The 20,356-nt window shown below is 37.0% G+C and overlaps 1 protein-coding gene across 1 annotated transcript in view; it reads left to right on the forward strand.

Annotated features, from left to right (window-relative positions):
- LOC105445612 (testis-expressed protein 11-like) overlaps positions 1-20,356 on the forward strand; it is a 32,535-nt gene that overhangs the window by 10,135 nt on the left and 2,044 nt on the right. The window contains exons 11-26 of the mRNA XM_030994298.1: positions 229-308; positions 1,337-1,480; positions 2,018-2,120; positions 3,022-3,146; positions 5,904-5,989; positions 7,478-7,528; positions 8,230-8,267; positions 9,363-9,458; positions 9,814-9,884; positions 10,520-10,636; positions 11,739-11,820; positions 12,346-12,498; positions 13,028-13,136; positions 15,689-15,812; positions 16,348-16,418; positions 16,911-17,004. Coding sequence (XP_030850158.1) covers positions 229-308; positions 1,337-1,480; positions 2,018-2,120; positions 3,022-3,146; positions 5,904-5,989; positions 7,478-7,528; positions 8,230-8,267; positions 9,363-9,458; positions 9,814-9,884; positions 10,520-10,636; positions 11,739-11,820; positions 12,346-12,498; positions 13,028-13,136; positions 15,689-15,812; positions 16,348-16,418; positions 16,911-17,004 — 1,544 coding nt within the window. The remainder of the gene's footprint in view (positions 1-228; positions 309-1,336; positions 1,481-2,017; positions 2,121-3,021; positions 3,147-5,903; positions 5,990-7,477; positions 7,529-8,229; positions 8,268-9,362; positions 9,459-9,813; positions 9,885-10,519; positions 10,637-11,738; positions 11,821-12,345; positions 12,499-13,027; positions 13,137-15,688; positions 15,813-16,347; positions 16,419-16,910; positions 17,005-20,356) is intronic.

The following is a 20,356-nucleotide window of genomic DNA, read 5'->3' on the forward strand; positions in this document are numbered from 1 at the left end:
AAATTTTCGCGGCGATCGGGCATTTCACGGCCGAGATCATTAGATCTTAGAAGCCCCCCCCCCCCCCCCCCCCCCCCCCCCCCCGGGCTAAATAGGGTTAAACTATTCTGAGGCACAATTCACAATACAAAAGTATTTTATTATTCATTTGTTGGCATTCGAAGACAAAATAAACAAAAGTAGGAAAAATGCTCATTTAGGTCTCTTTTATGTACGTGTATCTTTCAGATTATCGAAGCAAGCTAGATGGCCCAGTCCTGAGGCAGCTCCATACGCTACTCTGGGAACAAGCTGCAGCAGCTTTTGAGGTTTGTGATTGGACAAATTAATATCAAAGGGAAAGTCCACCCTCATATTAAGTTGGTTTAAATGGAAGCGGAAAATGAGGGGAACAGGTCAGTGGAAGTTTGAGCAAATTTGGATGAAAAATAAAAAAGTTATGAATTTTGATGAAATACTCTCAGCCACAGTCTTATGCATGATATTAATTTGTTAAAAATCATTTTAATCATATTTCTTTGATGGAGATATCTTGATTGCTATTTTTATTTACTATTTAGCATAGAAAATAAGAATGTTTATCAGATTTCTTTTAGTGTGGAAAAAAGAAAAGAATTGAGTAATTGAACATGTTCACATCTTCATAAGATCTGGGCCCCATTTCACAAAACTTGTCATCAGTGACACATGGCAGTTTTTGTTATAAGCTACTGAAATCCTTGCTTCTAATTGGTTATCAGCAGAGATGTCAATGATTTTTGTCCTTTTTCATAGAATAAAGGCTTTGTGAACCGGGTCCCAGAAAGTGTTTTAAGGTCCCTTTACCATCCCTGCCATTCCACATCCAGCCCATCCCTTTCTTTCATTCCTCTCTCAGCTCATAAAGAGATTAATTAATTGAATAATTCTTATTTTGCGTTAGTTCTCCTAATACAGTATGGTTTTATTAAAGACGTTCTCTGTCTCTCCATTATCCACCCATTCCTTCCCATCATATTATACAGCAATACATAAAACTGTTTTTGAACCTATGATTTTGTAATGATTATTTCCATTTGTATTACCTGCCATGAATGATGTCCCTGTCATGTTTTGTCATGTATGTTTCTTTTTTAGTTTTGTTTGTATATGTAAATAACTTAACTACTGTTCGGGGAACTATGCCTCCACAAGGCCATTTGGCCTTATTTTTTAGTTCCCTATTTTCATTTTCTTATATATTGCAATATACCTTTGTATTGTTTTTATTGAAAATGGAAATGAATAAAATGAATTGAATTGAATTGAATGTTCCTCATTTTTACATCATTTCTCCTCTCTCTCTCTCTTTCTACAGAGTAGTGACTTCACAGAAGCCATCGTGTGGTACAACTACTCCCTGAGTCTTTTAACTGAGAACGCCGACATGGAGAAGCCCAACATCGCCAAACTCCAGCGCAACAGGGCATCTTCTTACATCAACCTGCAGCAGTTTCAAAAGGTATCAGGGTAGCTTAGCCCAGTGTAGTAACACAAAAAGACGCGTTTGGAAAGCAAAGTGCTTAACTGTTGAAAACTCTCGGTAGAACTACATCGTTAATATGTGGAGCTGGTGAATGCATGTACTATTTAGTTTGATCAAATGATTAGCGGCATGCTTGTCCAAGAATATTGCACTTGGCATACGTCTGAGAAATAAAATCTACCCTACCCTATTAAATTAGTTTAAAGGTAATACAAAGTTTTGGGAAATTGTGAAAATTGTATTACCTTTAATGTTAACTATCACTCTAAATAAGATGGGCGTTAGCGTTGGAAAGGTGCGTGTCATGCGTAAGCATTCAAGATAATGAAAGACAAATCTGAAATAAAAAGTGGTTTCGAAAACCGAATATTTTTCAAAGATAAAATGAATTATTTTAGAGATAAAATCATGCTTAGAATACCATCCCAGGACTTCATTGAGAAGACCTAATGCCTTTGAGTAAGGTTGGATCAAGGATACATGACTGACCTTTGACCTTTGTGTTAATATTAGGCCGAAGAAGCCATGAGGGAAGCTGAAAAATGTGACCCCAGCAACCTCTACACCTACTACCTGTGGTTCAAGGTTGCAATACACAAGGGAGATAATGATGGAGGTAAGTAATTACCATTCAATCACGTGTGAAATCGGATTGTTTGATGCTGTGTCTGTGTTAATGAGGTTTGAAGATACTTCATGCTTTCTTGATGTCTGCCCTAGCTGCACGCTTAAAGCCCCTCTTAAAGTGTTGGGAGCCCCACATTTGCCAAAAATTTGATTGAAATTGTATCATAATGTGAAAGATCGTCGAGGCATTGTTTTAGACAAACTTCTGCAAAGATTTCCCCCCAAAAATGAGTTTGAAGACAATATTGATACAAAATACATAATTTGGATTTTCTGTTGCACGTAGAAAACCTAAATTTTGTATTCTTTCATCAGTATTCGACTTCAAACACATTTGTTGGGGAAATCTTTGCAGGAATGTGTCTTAAATGACATGCTCTTTCACATTATGATACAATTGAAGTGAAATTTTGCCATCAAATTTGGGGGCTCTCAACACTTAACCTTACCTGGCTGCCACCGTCAGTTGCTGACCACATCTGCACATCTTCTTGTTTTTTGTTTCCATTGTTTCTATTCTGTGCTGATCTTTTGGCTTCTGAATATGTGAGACCTGTCCATTCTTTGATGATATCGAACCACTGCTTTCTCTGTCTGCCTCTTTTTCTTTTCCCTTCTACTTGGCTTTCTATTATTTGTGCTGCTAGGGGGCTCCCACTGCCACACAGAATATGTCCAAAGTAACCCTGAGAACAATGAGGTCCGTTCAACACTTTAGAGGGGCTTTAAGGTGTCTTAGCAAAAGAGTGATTTAAAAAAAACAGTGCTCCAGGTACCCTTTGGAGCTCCGTGACTTGAACCTTGAGAGCGCACGCATGCGCATATCACATCTATCTCACTCATTATGCTATAAGTGCACTGATATATGCTCCTTCTTTCTTGTTCAATAGCTGTAGCAGCCTTGCAGAAACTGGGATCTGTTGCCTCGGATGTAAAGGAGGAGGGCCCCTGTAACGAGGAGAAAGAGGAGGACATTCATAGTCTTATCTCGTTGGCAGCGCAACTAGCATTTGAGGTCTGTAAGATGAAGACTGTTTATTCCTAGTTTTTATTTTATTTGTTTGTTTGTTTGACCTGACTGCTATTTGAAGAAGCATGTGTATGCTTGTAATTAGGCAATCAGGAGACAAATGGCTGTAAGTACTCCTACCAAAGGGCACTAGCGCATTGACTTGGTTTCAAACTTGGGACCACTGAGCTATTGCGCCTCCCCTTAAAATGATGTTCGCCATCAGCTCGTGGCTACAATTGAATTTGAACTCTGATGTTCAGAACACTGCCGAAATACATATTTATTTATTTATATTTATTTATAATTCACCTGAGTAGCCCATTTAACAAAATTTGGTCTTCTATGGGTCCCTGACAATACATGATAACCAGCAAAAAAGATAAAAATACAATCCATTCTAGGTCTGTAAGATGAGTACCGTTTATTCCTAGTTTTTATTTGTTTGTTTGTTTTACCTGACTGCTATAAAAGAAAGCATGTGTATTCTTGTAATTAAGCAATCAGGAGACCTATAGCTGTAAGTCCTCTCCAAAGGACTTGGTAATGAGGATTTATGCCTTACGAAAGGGCACTAGCGCATTGACTTGGTTTCAAACTTGGGACCACTGAGCTATTGCGCCTCCACTTAAAATGATGTTCGCCATCAGCTCGTGGCTACAATTGAATTTGTTTTACCTGACTGCTATAAAAGAAAGCATGTGTATGCTTGTAATTAGGCAATCAGGAGACCTATGGCTGTAAGTCCTCTCCAAAGGACTTGGTAATGAGGATTTATGCCTTACCAAAGGGCACTAAGCTCATTGACTTGGGTTTCGAACCCAGGACCTCCCGGGACCACTGCTATACCGCTGAGCTATTGCACCTCCTCTTATAAGGCCTAATAAAAAAAGATGTTGTATTGCCCTTTACGACCAACCCAAATATCTTGAAATCTACAGTCAGCTTTTAATCAATTTTTTTTTTAAACCGTTTTTTAGAGAAAAAAAATATTAAAGCATTAAAAACTAAGAAATATCAGCCCAAAGAAGGAGAAGGAAAAAAAGTTATCAAAAAAAAAAGGAGATTTCTGACCGACCGACCCATCTTTTGGCACCTAAAGGGCAATACAACATATTTCTTTTTGGGCCTAATGACGTTCATACATTGCTTTAATTCACTGCTCTATTTGACCTAGAGACGGTGAGGCACAAGACATGTTAACTCTGTTTTAACCCATTGCCCACAGGAATGGAGTGACCCCTGTATAAAGTCTATTGGAATAAGAGAACTCAGTAGTCAAATGGTTAATGTATATGCGTTAACGCTCTTGTGGCTCCAAGCAGAGGATATGACGGGCAGGGGGTAGATGAAAAAATTGTATTTACTGTGCTAGTAATCTTCTGATATCTTCATCAGCACCAACATGGAATTTCTTGGGATTGCCCTTATGATTTTCATTACTAGTCTCATGTAGGGGGTACTTTTGTGCTTGCCTTTTTTGGTATGAGCACAGACTTTTTATATAGGACAAGTCAACTACAAATTGGACTAGTTCATCACTGTTTTCAATAGCCATCAGCTCGTGGCTGCAATTGAAATTTAACTCTGATGTTCAGAACACCACTCGAAATATATATTTATTCATTTATATTTATTCATAATTCACCTGAGAAGCCCATTCAACAAAATTTGGTCTTCTATGGGTCCCTGACAATACATCATAACCAGCAAAAAATATAAAATACAAACCAATTAGCATAACTGTAGTAAAATAGTATTACACTATAAATAAATGAATTCAATGAAATTGTACAAGATTTAAAATATAATAGATAATCGATATCAACAATGATACAGGAGAAGATGAGCAAAATATATGTAAATCATTTGTACATATAAGGTTTATCTGTATTTATGCACTTCTTACTATTCTTACAATTATCAGCTTGTAAGGGGCTGCCTTGAAGCTGTTCAACAATAGTTAAAAGAATATGTGCATGTATTACATGAACATGCGTATCTCAGTTGCTTGATGTTACACCAGCAATAGTTTCATATCTAATCAAGATGTAATTAGAAGGCTTTTATTTCTATCATTTATCTTGTGCTTGGAAATACTGAAATAATTGAACCAAGGAAGCTGATAAGATATTATACACATTTTGTGTAATTATATAACATTCTTTGGACCGCTGAAGGGAGTTATATTTTCCCGAGGGATCATATTTTAACGAGGGAAATGTAAATCCCTTGTGGTCTAAAAAAATGTACAAGTATGTTACAGTCACACTTCCTACCATATAAAATTTAAAATAATTGTGATTTCATGCCGTGCTTTGTTCTTTAGCTGTCCAGCCTTCCGTGTCAAATGCGAAAATATGGCTAAGAAAATGCAAACGATTGGTACGCAAAGAGCTGCTTGGATACGTTATGAGGCAAAAAATATAACCATAACAAATTACCGGGAGTGAAGTATGATAATTCATATCCTTGCGTGACGAGCTGTGAGCCGATCACATCTTTGTCTGTAATAATATTAGCCTGGCTTGTTATACTGTAGAAAGAAAAGTGTTTTTTAAAGTAGTAATAGGTGAAAACTTTGCATAGAATAGGCCATGTATATTTCTAATATTTTGTATTAATCCAAATCGAAATTGAGAGCATGATTATTGATATTTTTGAGTTGATGTTGATCATTAGAAGAAATCATTTGACCTTTGTCTCTTAATGTTTATAACCCATGATCTTTTTTTCTTTTTTCTAATTTTAAATTCTCTCCAGCGGAGTAATCGCAAGGTTGCCATTTCAGCTCTGGAAAGCCTTGTGAAATATTCTTCGGATGTGCAGCAGATCCTGACGTGCTTCAGGTTGGTCTGCATGAGAAGTTATGTTAAACTGTATTAAATAATGGTGGCACATTGCCCAAACTGTACATGATGAGTTTTTTTTTTTAGACGCCTGGGGGTTGTTTCATGAAGCTGTTCGTAAAGTTACGCATGACTTTACGAACGACTTGAATATGAAGTGACAGATAGGATGCCCAAGGTTTTTTCTGTTGTTTTAACAAAGTGCGACTGTATTTCCAATAACCTCCATGAAATTATGGCAAAAGATATACTTTGCATTAAGAAAGGTTTGTTGTAATAAGAATGTTAATCTACATGTGCACAGTTCAACTTACGTTGGTGCAGTTAAAAATGATTGAGCATCCCATTTGGCTTTTCATATATAAGTCATTTGTAAAGTCATGCGTAACTTTACAAACAGCTTTATGAAACACCCCCCTGAATTCAACCGTAAATATCATTTCAATCAGTTCATAGTGATTTATTCAAAGATACGTTATAATCTATGTTTTTTTTAGTTTGACAACTTGATTAGTAAAATCTGACCATGGAAAGCTGAACAGTAGCAGTTTTCCTGATTTATGTCAAATTTGCCTCTGCCTATTAAATTTTTGGTCGATGCAAGGTTTGGTCAAATATTCTCCATTAAATATAAATGCGATTGAATATGATGAAAGCAAATCCTGAACAAAAGTAGAAGAAGATATCTTGAGGAGAACAGAAAGAGCCATGATACGGAAGATGTGTGGTGCGGGAAAGTGTCTGATAGAGAGAATGCAAGTGAGCTCATGGAAAGGTTGGGTCTGGAAGAAACTGGTGGAAGTGATAGAAAGACCTGGATTGTCCTGGATGGGTCATGTGTTGAGAAGGGAAGATGATGAACCTGCGAAAGGAGCGTCGGATCTGGAAGTGGGTGGCATAAGAGGGAAAGGAAGACTGAAGATTTCATGGAAAGGTATGGTGAATTAAGAGAGAAAGCAGTAAGTTCAGTTTAAATGAGAAGAATGCTCAAGAAAAGAAGATATGAAGAACACGTACAGCCAGCTTCGAGAATGAATGTGAATTGCAGGACTCCTTGATCATCAACATTTCGATCTGGGGAAGATGATGAATCTGTGAAAGGAGCGTCGGATTTGGAAGTGGATGGCATAAGAGGGAATACTGAAGATTTCATGGAAGGTATGGTGAAGAAATAAAGCAGTAAAGTTAGTCTAAATGAGGCGGATGCCTGACACAAGAAGAAGTGGAGGGAGGGAGTGTTGATCATCATAGCATGGAACTCAGTCACCGCTCTACCATCTACTAATCCCTTGTACCCAAGAAAATCTGGATGCATTAACCCCCTCTGCGATACAATGCTTACAACACTGGATTGGGACAATCGTGTGGCGTAGTGACTCGAGAAGAAGAAGAAGTAACCCTTCTTAAGAGGGGGGGAAAATGACGATAATAAATGATGATGATCATGTTTTTTTACGAAAACATTACACGATCCTTATATTTTTTCAGATGCCTAACAAGATTGAGGTTGACTCTATCCGGAGAGAGTTCAGATCCAGTGTAAGTTTGCACTCTCTGCTTGCTTCCTTTGCCTCTCTACGTAGTCACTTGTTTGCTCCATCTGCAAATTTGTCACAAAACAATGAGCACCACTTGATGGAAGGATTGCTTTGTTCAACACAATGGCTTTGCAAAAATGACCCATTTCCAATCTTGGTTAGCTCCATGACATCCTTTTTGACACCAATCTAAATTAATCTTGCCCTGGAAACAGTTACAAAATCTTGAAGCCTTTGTTTTATTTATCTCAGGATATCAACAATATGGCACAGGGAGATTATTTGCGTGGGATAAATAGATTTTTACCAAATATCTTCTCTTGCTCCACAAGAACAAACACAAACAAATGAAAAAACGAATAAGCAAGGAACGTTACAGCTAAAGAGTTAACAGATTTACAATTTCTGACATCCCCTATTTTTTGAAAAAAGAAGATCATTCTTTATTATAAAATAGTATGTTTCCACACGTGATTGAATGATCATTGTATAAATTTTGCTCATCTCCCATAAAATTCCATTAATTTTATTTTTTCCCCTCATAGTTAGAGTGACAGCACTTTGACAAAAAAGAATATATTTGAATCTTCAAGTACGGATATAGTAATATGCTGCAAGATAATATAAAAACTGACAAATTGAAGGAAAAAATATGAACTTTCTTCAACACATTTTGCGTTTTTTATAATTGTTTACCTGTAGAATGGAAGCAAATGCCGTAGCATCATACGTAGAATCAGGTTCGATCTCTCCCGTTAACTCCTGACGTTGAGTTGTTTTTACTATTACAAAATGTGATTTAATTCAGAGATTTTGTTTTGTTTTTTGCCAACATTGGTCAACTTACTATTTTGTCTTCCTTTCAAATTTCTATTTTTTTCTTATAGTTTTGCTTTCATAAACTATTTATTAATTTGTCAACAGTTCCAGTTCACTTGTGTTTTAAATTTCTTATTCTTCTTTTTTGCCTGAAAAATTCAATTGGAAGGGGTTTCGATTGGTTTTTGTAAGTTTTCTACAGATATTTGTTTACAGTTGTAATTCATGTTGGGAAGTGTTAGAGCCATTTATGAAATTAAATGATTTAATCCGAACTTAAGGCTGTTCAGATATAATGTGGTAAATTGCTGCAAACAAAAAGCAAGCTGCAGTTTTGTGCATGTAAATGTAAATGAATAGCAGCTGCGCACAACAAAGGTCAGAGGTCACATGTGTGGTCCCTGATCTCTGTGTTATAAGCATTACACTTTATGTGATCATTAAAAACTCTTAGGTTTACTAAAGATTAAGCTTTTATTCTAAACTTTTGTTCTAAAAAATAAGAGGGCACCCGCTATAACCTCTTGGTCTGGCTTCAAATCCTTTCAATCTATTGACCCATGCCTATGGAATATAAAGTCCCTGCATTTCTAAGAAATAGTATACTTCACTTGACTTCTTCAAAAATCATCTGAAAGCATACCTCTACAATTGATTGATTGATTGATTTGTTGATTGACTGAATGACATGCGCCTTGTGTCTTCTGGAAAAGGGCGCTTGATATGCCCAATTATTCTTAATTTTATTATTATTATTGTTGTTGTTGTTGTTATTATTGTTATTATTATCATTATTATAATTATTATTTGATTTGATTTATTGTTGTTGTTGTTGTTGTAACTGTTGCTGCTACTTATACTACTACTACTACTGCTACTACTAATATTATTATTCATCAATTCAAAATTGTGTGAAAGCCATCTCTCTTGAAATGCCATTCCAGTACCAGAACTCAAGATTAACTACTATTACTACCAGGTATATTATATCAACATATTCATAATATGTTTCACAGTTCTAGTTCAGCTGAATAGCATTGCTGTGAAGGAACCCAAGTCTACCGGTGAGAAGGACATGCTTAACAATGAAGCAGCATGGTTCATGAAAGTAGGTAAGCATCATCAACTCTCCAAATCAATATCTCAGATAATTTGTCTAAAAGCAATCTGAAAAATCAAAAAATTTGAGTTCTCCATATTTAGTAATACACATTTTTTTTCTTAATGAGTCTATATCTTCCTTCTGCTTTGGTGAATACTGACAATCTTTACAGAGTTGATTTACATGACTTCAGAAATTGTAGTGTTCTATAGATTAATCTTCATTTTTATTTTCCTTTGGGGATACATGAAGTACATGTATATCTTTAAACAATTTCTCAATGTTCTTTATTTCATTCATTCTTATTTTTTTTCTTTCTTTCTTTTTTTCCTTCCTTTCTGTCTCTCTTTTTCTGTCCGATATAGCATGGAATATGGCCATTGAGCATTCCACTGTGAGCAGACTCACACACCTCTTCTTTGCTAAGTGTAGTCAGGTATGTGATACTATTCTGTTAGCTAAAGAAGTGTAAAAGTGATGATTATTATAGGCACAGTTTGGATTAAAATTTATGACGGGTTGCACACTTAAGTGAAATGAAATCAAATGTTAAAATTGATGTTAAAGTAAAGGTAAGACTGATTGTCCATGCATTGCCTGTATTTGTAATAATAATCATGTTAATTTGATGATGGTTGTGTTTTCATATTGAAATCAATCTCTGCTTTTGTATATTTTGTGTCTGTTTGCCCCCTCCTTCTCTTCCAATTGCTCTTTCCACTCTCCCCTTCATTGCCTCTATCCCTTCTTCTTTCTCTCTCCCTTCCCTCTCGTCTTTTCTCTCTTTTATCTCTCTCCCTTCCCCTCTCCTTTCTCTTCTCCCTTTCTGTCTGTCTTTATTTTCTATTTTTCCCCTTTCTTGTTTCTTCTCTTATTTCTCCTGTCTACCTAGCTCTCTCTCCCTCTCTCTCTCTCTCTCTCTCTCTCTCTCTCTCTCTCTCCCTCTCTCACTCTCACTCCCCTCCCCCCCCCCACCCCCTCTTCTTTTTCCTCCCTTTTCCTCCCTTTTCCTCGCCTCTCCTTCCCCTCTCTTACTTTCTTTTACCCTTCATTATATTTTCTCCTGCATAGTTCTGTGAGCTTCTTTCCAACGATGCCAGCAATCTAGGAAGACAAAAGACATGCCTTGTGATGGCTGCTGCTGCTAGTCTTCAGATGGCTAGAGAAGCACAGGAAGAAGATGATAAGGTAATATATTATATATATATATATATATATATATATATATATATATATATATATATATATATATATATGGATGTTCTATTAGTCTGCCTTATTCAATATATATTTTGCTCTGCCTATAGGCATTGAGCACTGTATGGAAGAATAGACCAAATCTATATAAATTTAATGTGAATTAAATATGAAGTTTTTTTATAAGTGATTAGTTCTACAGAACACAAAAAGAGACAAATAATCAAGTCTTGATTTGATGTAATTGAATTTATTGATCGCCAATTGTTCCTACGGGAACTTGATGTTATATTGCTCTGGCTCGTAATGTTATGAACCAGAGCACTGGTCCTATGGGAACACTGACTTCCCATAGGACATCTATTTATTCATATGGTCATATCTTAGCCAATACTTAACATATTCAATTGGTTTTTGACATTTGGACATTATTTTTGATGCTCTTTTGGAAAATGAAGAAAAAAAATTTGAGAAATTCCAAAAAATAGATTTGTTTATGATGTCACACTTCACGACTCTACAGGACTCTGAAGTGTTGGTGGTATGAAATAATGCTACCCAAATCTATGATGTTTTAAACAAAATTGTCCCCTAAGGTTCCTGTTGATATACCCATTAAATTTAAAAAGCTTGTTAAGCTTTTCTGTTTGATAATAAATTTATCAGGGTAATACATGGTAGTATCAATCATGGCAGTTGTTGCCAATGTTTATAACTTTGGGCAACTGAACATTTTCTATGGAATTAGCTATCTTATACCAAAATAATGGCAAACAGATTGATATCAATTGTATACAATTCATCAAACATATGATTCATTGATAGAAAGTGAATGGAATGAATCTCATAAATATGTTGAATACGGGAAATAGATATTTATGGGGAGATATGACAACCTAGGCTTGGCTAACTTTAAATAACTTTTTTGTTGTAATGTGTATAATTCATCAGTTTTTTTACACAAGAATTGCATGGCTTATTAATGTTATTGACAGCCTCAAAGTTTTTTACATCCTTATGCTTACCGGTATGGGCACAGAACATTTTGTGTCAATTTTGATTATCACTTCCGTAATGTTTGTTTTCTCTATAGCGAGTATCTTTAGAGAAGGTGCTGGAACATGTATATTCATGTCAGAATGTGTGCTCTCAACTACATGGTGATGGCTCGGGAGGTAAGTATATGCAGCTACTTTTCTTCTTTCCCATGTCACTCATTTACACGTAATGCAGTTTTCCTTTTGCTGCCAATAGTGAGTGTCGTGTCTTAAAGAGGTTTTAGGCCCCGTCGCATAGGAATTGTTAAATGCCAGTATGTTTTTTTGTTTAGTTGTTTGTTTGTTTGTTTTTGTTTGTTTTGTTATCCATACGCCTCTGAAGGTGGCGCTGGAGGCATTGCGTTTTCGGTATGTCCTTTGTCCATCTGTCTGTCCCGCTTTTCGTTACTGTCATAACTCGAGCCCCATTGAACTGATTTTAGGATCAAGTATGTATGAGCATGCAAGAATGAAGTAATTATATTTTGGGTGTAATAGCAGGTAAAGGGTCAAAGGTCACAGGGTAAAGTGTTGCAAATATTCAAAGGATCATTGAAGAAAGAGCACATAGGCAGAGGCATATAAGAGTTGCATTCATCTTGTGGCTTACTGCCCAGTGAGATATAGGTCTTGGCTAACCATTTTTCTCATCTCAATATTTAGACGGTGAGAACAGGGACAGAGCCTATTCCATGCTGCTGCTCTATGAGTTTGAGGCCTTGGCGAAGCTGGGACGACCCTCGGAACTGGACCAGCTTCTGAAGCAAGTCCTTTCATCGCCCGACTATGACATCAAGACCATCGAAACTCTGGCAGGTCAGTAGGTTCATATCTTGTGCAGATAATGAAAGTTTCAGTTTCAGTTTCTTGTTTCATATTTCATATTTTCACAGTGATTTCACAAAATAAATGGGGTAAAAAGCAAAATGAATACTATTGTCACAGTGGGTGTTTGGTCTAATTATTACTTATTGTAATGTTCCAATCAGAATGGTGACCTTTAACCTTTAGATCAGTGTCAAAACGTGTCAAAACGAAAATTTAAGCGCGCCACTCCGACTGACCACAAGTGGCGGACGCGCTGCCAGTTGAGAAGGCCTGCTTTAGATTATCAACAACAAATTTTCAAAGGTCTGTATAAATCATCATATTGGCCGCAAAAAAAATGCAGTATTGTATTAGGTCTCAAAGTAATTTTTTACTCATGTCAGTAATATTTGCTTATTTCAAGGGTATTCCTTTTTAGTGGACATCCCTACTTTATATTTTTCAATGTGGGAAGTAAAAGAATAATAAATCTTCATCATGATTATAACATTTTTTATTTATTTGTTGTTGTTGAAAGTTCTTGCCATGGAGCCACCTGCCCATTACAAACAGCAGAGTAAGAAGCTCCTCCATGCTGCCATTAAGAAACACATGAGCTCAAAGGATATTGACATCAAAACATGCAGGCAAGTATATCTTTAAAAATCAGTATTTTGAAAACATCTCCATATTTATGTATCAGACTCTTTGGTGTCCTTGACTTTGTGTGAATTATTTGTACTATTTCTTATGTCTCTGTTTGTGTTTTTAATTGTATTTGAAATCCAACCTTGAGTTTTCATCGAGATTTAAATAAATTCCCTAGTATGTGGTAAATGATCAGAAATGATGTGATGCTTCTTTGATAAAATAGAATAATAATAATAATTATATTTGCTTATACAGTGCGTCCCAAAAAAAACTATACACTTTTGAAATGGCTGCCGAATAAAAAAATATATAATTCTGGGGAAAATGTATGGAAAGCTCATAAACTCAACTTTCATATGACACCAAAAAAGTCAGAAAATAATTCATGCTTGGGTGAGCACTGCTCACTTTTGTAAAGGGTATGAAAATTAGGTTGCGCAGGAATTAGCCTTCCAATGCCGGAACCTCCGAAGGACAGCAGTGGCACTGTTACTGCGAGGGTATTCTGTTACCATAAAAGAATGCTACTGTGGTGAAAACTGAGGCCTCTCCATCTTTGGTTGTCAGCCTAAGGTGAATGAGGACTGAGTAACAACTTACAGCTCTTACTTTATCTTAATCCACTTATGTGTCATTTCCATGCTACACAAAATACACACTGTTAGTTTTTTACATCTGTGACTTTGAATAAAACCTTCACCCCACATTTCAATTATTGTAAGATTAGTTGAACATCTCATTGAATTACTTAATACCTAGGTAGGGATTATGTAAATTGAATATTCACATACGGTTTGTTGAAAAAAGGAATGTCCAAGATGTCGGCTACTTATTCTTCAGGTAAATGGTAACTGAAATGTGGGGTGCAGGTTTTTATTCAAAGTCACAGATGTAAAAAAAAATAACAGTTTGTAACATGGAAATTACAACATGTACCATCACCCTATCCTGACTCCCATCATGAACACACCACTGAGTCTACCAGGGAAAGTTACAATGCTACAATAAAAAGTGCAATTCCTGTTCAATCATGCATAAAAGCTTGGTTTAATAAACCATGACATTCACTCAGCAAATCATGAATGTATCATATCACCCTCAATTTTGTAAGCTCCAAAGGATTTACCTCTCACAAATTGGAAGGCTAATTCCTGCACAACCTAATTTTCATACCCTTTACAAAAGTGAGCAGTGCTCACCTACATGTAAGCCAGAAATGTTTTCAAATTTTCTGGTGTCATATGAAAGTTGAGTTTATGAGCTTTCCGTACATATAAAACTTTCCCCCCAGAATTATATATTTTTTATTCGGCAACCGTTTCAAAAGTGTATGGTTTTTTTTGGGACGCACTGTATAGCGCCTAACACTTACTTTATCAGAAGTCTCTAAGCGCTCTACAATAATGCAGCATAATTACCCTGGCTTTAGCAGTGCAGCTGTTACGCTGCTATGATTAAAGATTATTCCGTTCACGTATAGCGCTTATCACATAAAATAAGGTTTCTGTGCACTTCCAAGGGACTTTGGATAGTATTAGCCTGCGCTTTAGCTCTGTCAACCATAGCACTCGATGCATTCCAGGAGCGAATCCTACCAGGTACCCACTTACTACACCTGGGTCGAGTGTGGCAAATATAGATTAATGTCTTGCCAAATGACATTAGTGCCATGGCAGGAAATTGACAACAATTACACACTTTCAATGTTTCTTTTAAATACAGATGATCAAGTCCAAGGTATTTTGTCCCATCCTTACCATCCACATCTAATAGATTTGTACATTTGGCAAGACATTAATCTACATTTGCCATGCTCGACCCAGGTGAGGTAAATGGGTACCTGGTAGGATTATTCCTTGAAATGCACTGTGCGCTGATAACGGCTGCTGGAGCTAAAGCTAGGGTAATCATTTCCAAAGCTTTTTTGAAGCGCATAGAGACGTTATATAAAATGATACGCGCTATACAAGAACCAAATATTATTATTATTATTACATCTGATCACCGTAGATGAGACAAAACATCAAGTAAAATTATATTTTTGTGTCGATCCATTTTCAGTATTCCATAATGCAAGTCCAAAGCCAGGGCAATGATATCCAAAGTCCTTTGGAAGTGCATAGAGATGTTATAATAAATAATAACATACTTTCCGATACACAAATGGAGGTGGAGTAGATATCTTGGTCTTGTTCAGATACTAGCCTTAAAGGGATTGGGTAACTTTGTCTCAGATTCTGAAACAAAATCCTGGATTTAGCTCATGCTGCAATGATAATTATAAACATTTAGGTCAGTCAGGAACTCCATGACTTTTACAAGCGGTTCGCCTGTCTGATTATCAAGATTATCAAGTCTATTGGGAAAAATAAGTGTGGTAGAACTGGTCACTCAAATATGTTTACTTTTTGAGGCACTTCTTGATCATTTAGCGGAGCAATTTTTTTAGGGCTTCAATATTAGGCCATATCACAGACACTGATGACACGTAGGGCCATGCATCTCAGATTTAATGTTGCCTTTAAATATTATCCCTTCTCTTTGATAGTAAAACCCTTCACAATGCTATCAGACTGTGCCTGGTTGAGGGTAGCAGTCCTGGTACGGCAGGCAGGGAGGAGGCGTGGCATCTTTATCAGGTGGCTATCAAGCTCCTTCAAGCAGAAGAGAAAGTAAGTGCCCCCCCCCCCCCCCCCCACCACCACCACTCTGGGGACGCAGGGACCACATTCGTGTTCCCCAAATCTCTTGTTAAGGGGTACTTTTCATGCAACAATTAAAGTCTGGCCCGCAATACACACAAAAATCTGGCCCGTATTTACTTTACACACTGGAGATAGGGGGGTGCTTTCAAAGGGAGGGAACATGCATACGCATACCCTAATTATTAACACTGAGTGGGGGAGGGGGGCCGGGCGGGGTTAGTGCATCCCCCATGTATTTGCCAACAGCAAGAGATTTATAAATGGAGTTTGTGTTTGTAGTGCCTTTCTAATAATATATGAATTCACCAGAACTGTGAAGCAGAGCCATAGACACAATGAAATAAAAGCAAAATAATTGTTATATCTACTACAATGCTAAAGTAGCTTTTACTTGCCCAATGTACATTACATATTCTTTAATTCAAACAAGCAGAGGCGTAATGGTGATATACGTCTATTCACTGATTTTAATCAATTTGTGCAATTTCTTTTGCTTGTGAAGGACACATATCCAGAAATGGAGATTGTATGGTTGATGACAAAGGCATGGAACACTGGAATTTACTCATTCAGGTAATAGCGCCCTCTTGAGGTTCATTTTATTTTTTCAGGTTGTGTTTTCTCCTTTCCTTTTCTTTCCCTTTTTTTAATTTTTTTATAGACATATGCATTTATAATGCAACATTAATTGTTTCTTCTTTTTCTCTAATTCAATATACTTGCAATTCATTATATTTTATATCTTGCTACTCTGTGCTATACTTTATGTTAAGCCACATGGTTCGGAAAAGAAGACCCTCGCTTTAGGTTACAGTTTAATATTTAGTTAATTTTATTTCTTTTCCAGGCATCCATGTGACTCATTTCAAATCTTAGGTGTTGTTTTGTCTTCACTGTTTTGTTTCCTGATTTTGTCTATACTGAAAAAAATGCTTAATGATAATAAAAAAATAATTATAATTATATTTTTAATTATAATAAGAATAATAAAAATGATAATAATAATAATAACAATAAAAATAATGATAATTTAATTTTCAATTTCTAATTTCAATTTCAATTTAGTTCTGGTCAGTACAGCGTGGCAGATGTCTGGTGTTCTTTGGGTATGGATCTAATGTCACATCTCTCCGCACTCAAGGTCAACTATGAAGAAAAGGTACAGTGCCATAATTAATAGCTAGGTAACAGGAGAGGTCGTGAACTATAAGTTAAACTCGTGGCTTTGAATTTTTGAGGTTAGCTTGTATAGTTGAGGACCAGGTGGATGCACTTTTAGTGTGGTTTCAGGAACTTGAGGTTTACTTACTCAGAGTTTTTAAAGGTATAGACCACTTTTGGAAATGCCCCCCTCTCAAAAAATGAAATGGAAGCTCTTATTACCAATCATGTGAAAGAATATGTTTTGACTAATCCATGATGAAACAAATTTTGCAGGGAAACCGCCTACTAATTGATATATTTGGTAAATTATCATATCTATCCGGCCTGGATAGATATAGTCCCATATCCATCTTTCTGTGTAGAGTGCTTGTAACTTTACCAAGACGGGGCCAAATTTCTTATCATTTTGATGATTCCAGAACCTTTCAGTACACACCAATACATGCTAGATGATTAACCTTTTCTGATCGATTTCACAATGCAATCGCAAGAACTGGTCTATACCTTCAACCCAGATCATGGTTGTACATGAGCGTAACTAAAGTTAAGTTTAGCTCTTGTTTTAAACTTTGGTTAGTTAAAGTTTAAAGCTATAAAAATGATGCTGCCCAAGCATTCACTTTGTCATTAATGGTAACTTCCATGGAAACTTTGATTTGATTGGATGTTGAGTGATGCGTTGCCATGGTATTTGATAATGATGGCAGATTTACCATCACTGGTAAGTTTCATGCAACAGGACCTAGGCAGACTCAGTTATAGGTTTGATATTACACTGTACATACCGCTTCATTGTATACACTTGAGTTTCATTATATTTTTCTACAACCATTGGATATCAGAAAAAAAATTATGATACTTAACGTTTGAATAAACTTGTATAAAAGTAATAAATCCTCATTGATCCTCGTAATTGAGGAAATAGCCAACAAAGAGGGAGACAAACACCATAAGGGCTGCCTGCCACTTTGCATGACAATTTATGTAAATTGAACATAGTGCTTAAATCAGGCGCGGATCCAGGATTTTCCAATAGGGGGGGCCGGAAATTTGAAATTCGCGCAGACCGTTATATAAACTTACCAATACTGACAAGGTCATATTAGAAGCACTGTACTTTAATAGTGTATTGATACCTACAAACGGGCACAATTATTTTGGAAAGGGGACATGCTCACGTCACATCTCTTGTCCGATATCAACATTCCCCGTTTTCAAGTTATGCTCGCGCGCAATTTTTTTTTGACATTTCCATCAGTGGGGGCTGAAGCCTCTTGCCCCAATATCTATTTCCTGGTTTAATAATTTGGCGAGTGAGCGGAAATTTGAGCTTATGTATGTTGTGAAAAGTGTTAATTGTCACCAAAATATACGAGATAAGATATAACAAATGCATATTGGTAATTTTTAAATTTTCGGGGAAAGAGAGGCTGCAGCACCATCACGCATTAACTGCAGGTGTTTTGAAATCAAATCAGACTCCCCAAAAAATTGTTAACCAAAACGCACGAATCCAGTTTCAAAAATCCAAAAAAATGTCAGCTTCAGAGGGGGGCACATCACCCCTCAGACTCCCTCTAAAAGTATTAACCGAATCGCACGAATCTAGGTAAAAAAAAAAAATCAGCTTCAGAGCTAGAGAGGAACCCCCCCCCCCCCACACACACACACACACACACACACACCCTGTGCGCGCAAGCGTGAAATTAACGCTGGGGCTAATGCGTAAGCAGGGGCGGAGGAGCTATTTCCAAAGTGGAAAGCACCAACAAAAAAGGGCACCTACAAAGCGAAATCTCAAAGCGAAAATATACATTTTTTTAGGCATTGGTATAATACCCTTTCATTGTGATCCCATTATCAGGGACGATTTCAATATTTGTTTTTCTTTATATATCATACAAGTTATTGCTTAAGCATCACACTTTCGGCTAAGTGTGATTGTCTGAATATTCATTTGCTAGCGAGCAAAGCGAGCGAGAAAAAATGTAAGATCTGTGAGGTCGTAGAGTGAAAAATCACATCTTATAAAGAGGGAAAAAAAACAAATCATGATGGGGTTATAAGCATCACGGCAGACTAAAAAAACATTTGTTTTAAAGTGACATATAATTGTATCATCTATAAATGCGAGCGAGCGAGCGAGCTTTAGGGGAAATTACTCTTAGTCGCTTTAAATTAGGTGCAAGACTAATGATGAGCAGGTTAGGGGGCACATGCCCCCCCCCCCCCCCCCCCCCCCCGATGATGAGAGGTTAAGGGGACACATATCGAAAGGGATAAAGACACTTATTAGAAAAGAAAAGGAGCATGTGTCAAGGTACAAAGAGTAATTATCAAAGGTTCAAACTGGGCACTTCTTACACCTGAAAGGAGGCACTCACCAGAAATGAGATAGGGCACTTATGAGTATGGGAAATGGGCATTTGTCGACGAAAAAGGGGCATCCATCAGAAATTGATTTATCAGAGGTGAAAAGGGGCATTTATGAAAAGGGGATAGGTCCCTATATAGAAAGGAAAAGGGGCACGATTCAAAATTAAAGGGCAGTAATTAGCAAAGGTGAAAATGGGCACCCATCATAGATGAAAAGAGTACTTATCAGGAGGGGAAGGGGTACTTTTCAAAGTAAAATGAGCATCTCTCAGATTCGAATAGGGGCAATTATCGGAGGTGAAGAGCGCACTGAAGTGAAACGAATTAACTTCATATATATGAAATGGTCATTTACCAGAGATGAAAAGGGACACTTTTTATTTATGAAGGGCCTCATTTTTCTAAATAGCCCTTATCAGATAGGAAAGGGGGCACATGTGTTGATGAAATGTGCGCTTATCCAAGTTAAAAAGGGGAAGGGGCACTTCTTTACAAAGTAAAAGTGGCCCTTGGGGGGGGGGGTACTTGAAGAGTGGGGCGAACTTTGCCCCCTACCCCTGCCACCCGCCCCATCATCTGAAAATCCAAAATGATGTTGTAGGGGCCGGGCGCGGCTTTATCATGAGTGCTTTTATGTGAACCTCTTTTTTTATAAATATATTATGCTGGATTCTGACCCAGATTGCACACTCTAAAATGATAGTATGATCATCCCCAATACGCTTGTAGTTCACGTATGCACCCCTTCCTCCTAATTCGTCGTTACCGTCACTGTCATTTACGTATGGCCGGTGTGACCGCGTAGAATGTAACCCGCACCGATCGTCCGACTATTAGAGAACGACCCAAATATCGGAGTATGGCAAGCTGCCCCAGGGCCTTTTCCTATATACGGATCAGAGAAAAAATACTTTAAAACATTTTGGGGGTTACTTTTATGACTTTCGGGGGCTCTTTTTGGCATTTCGGGG

This window comes from Strongylocentrotus purpuratus, unplaced genomic scaffold (genome assembly GCF_000002235.5).
Source record: "Strongylocentrotus purpuratus isolate Spur 01 unplaced genomic scaffold, Spur_5.0 spur5_scaffold_21, whole genome shotgun sequence".
NCBI lineage: Eukaryota > Metazoa > Echinodermata > Echinoidea > Camarodonta > Strongylocentrotidae > Strongylocentrotus > Strongylocentrotus purpuratus.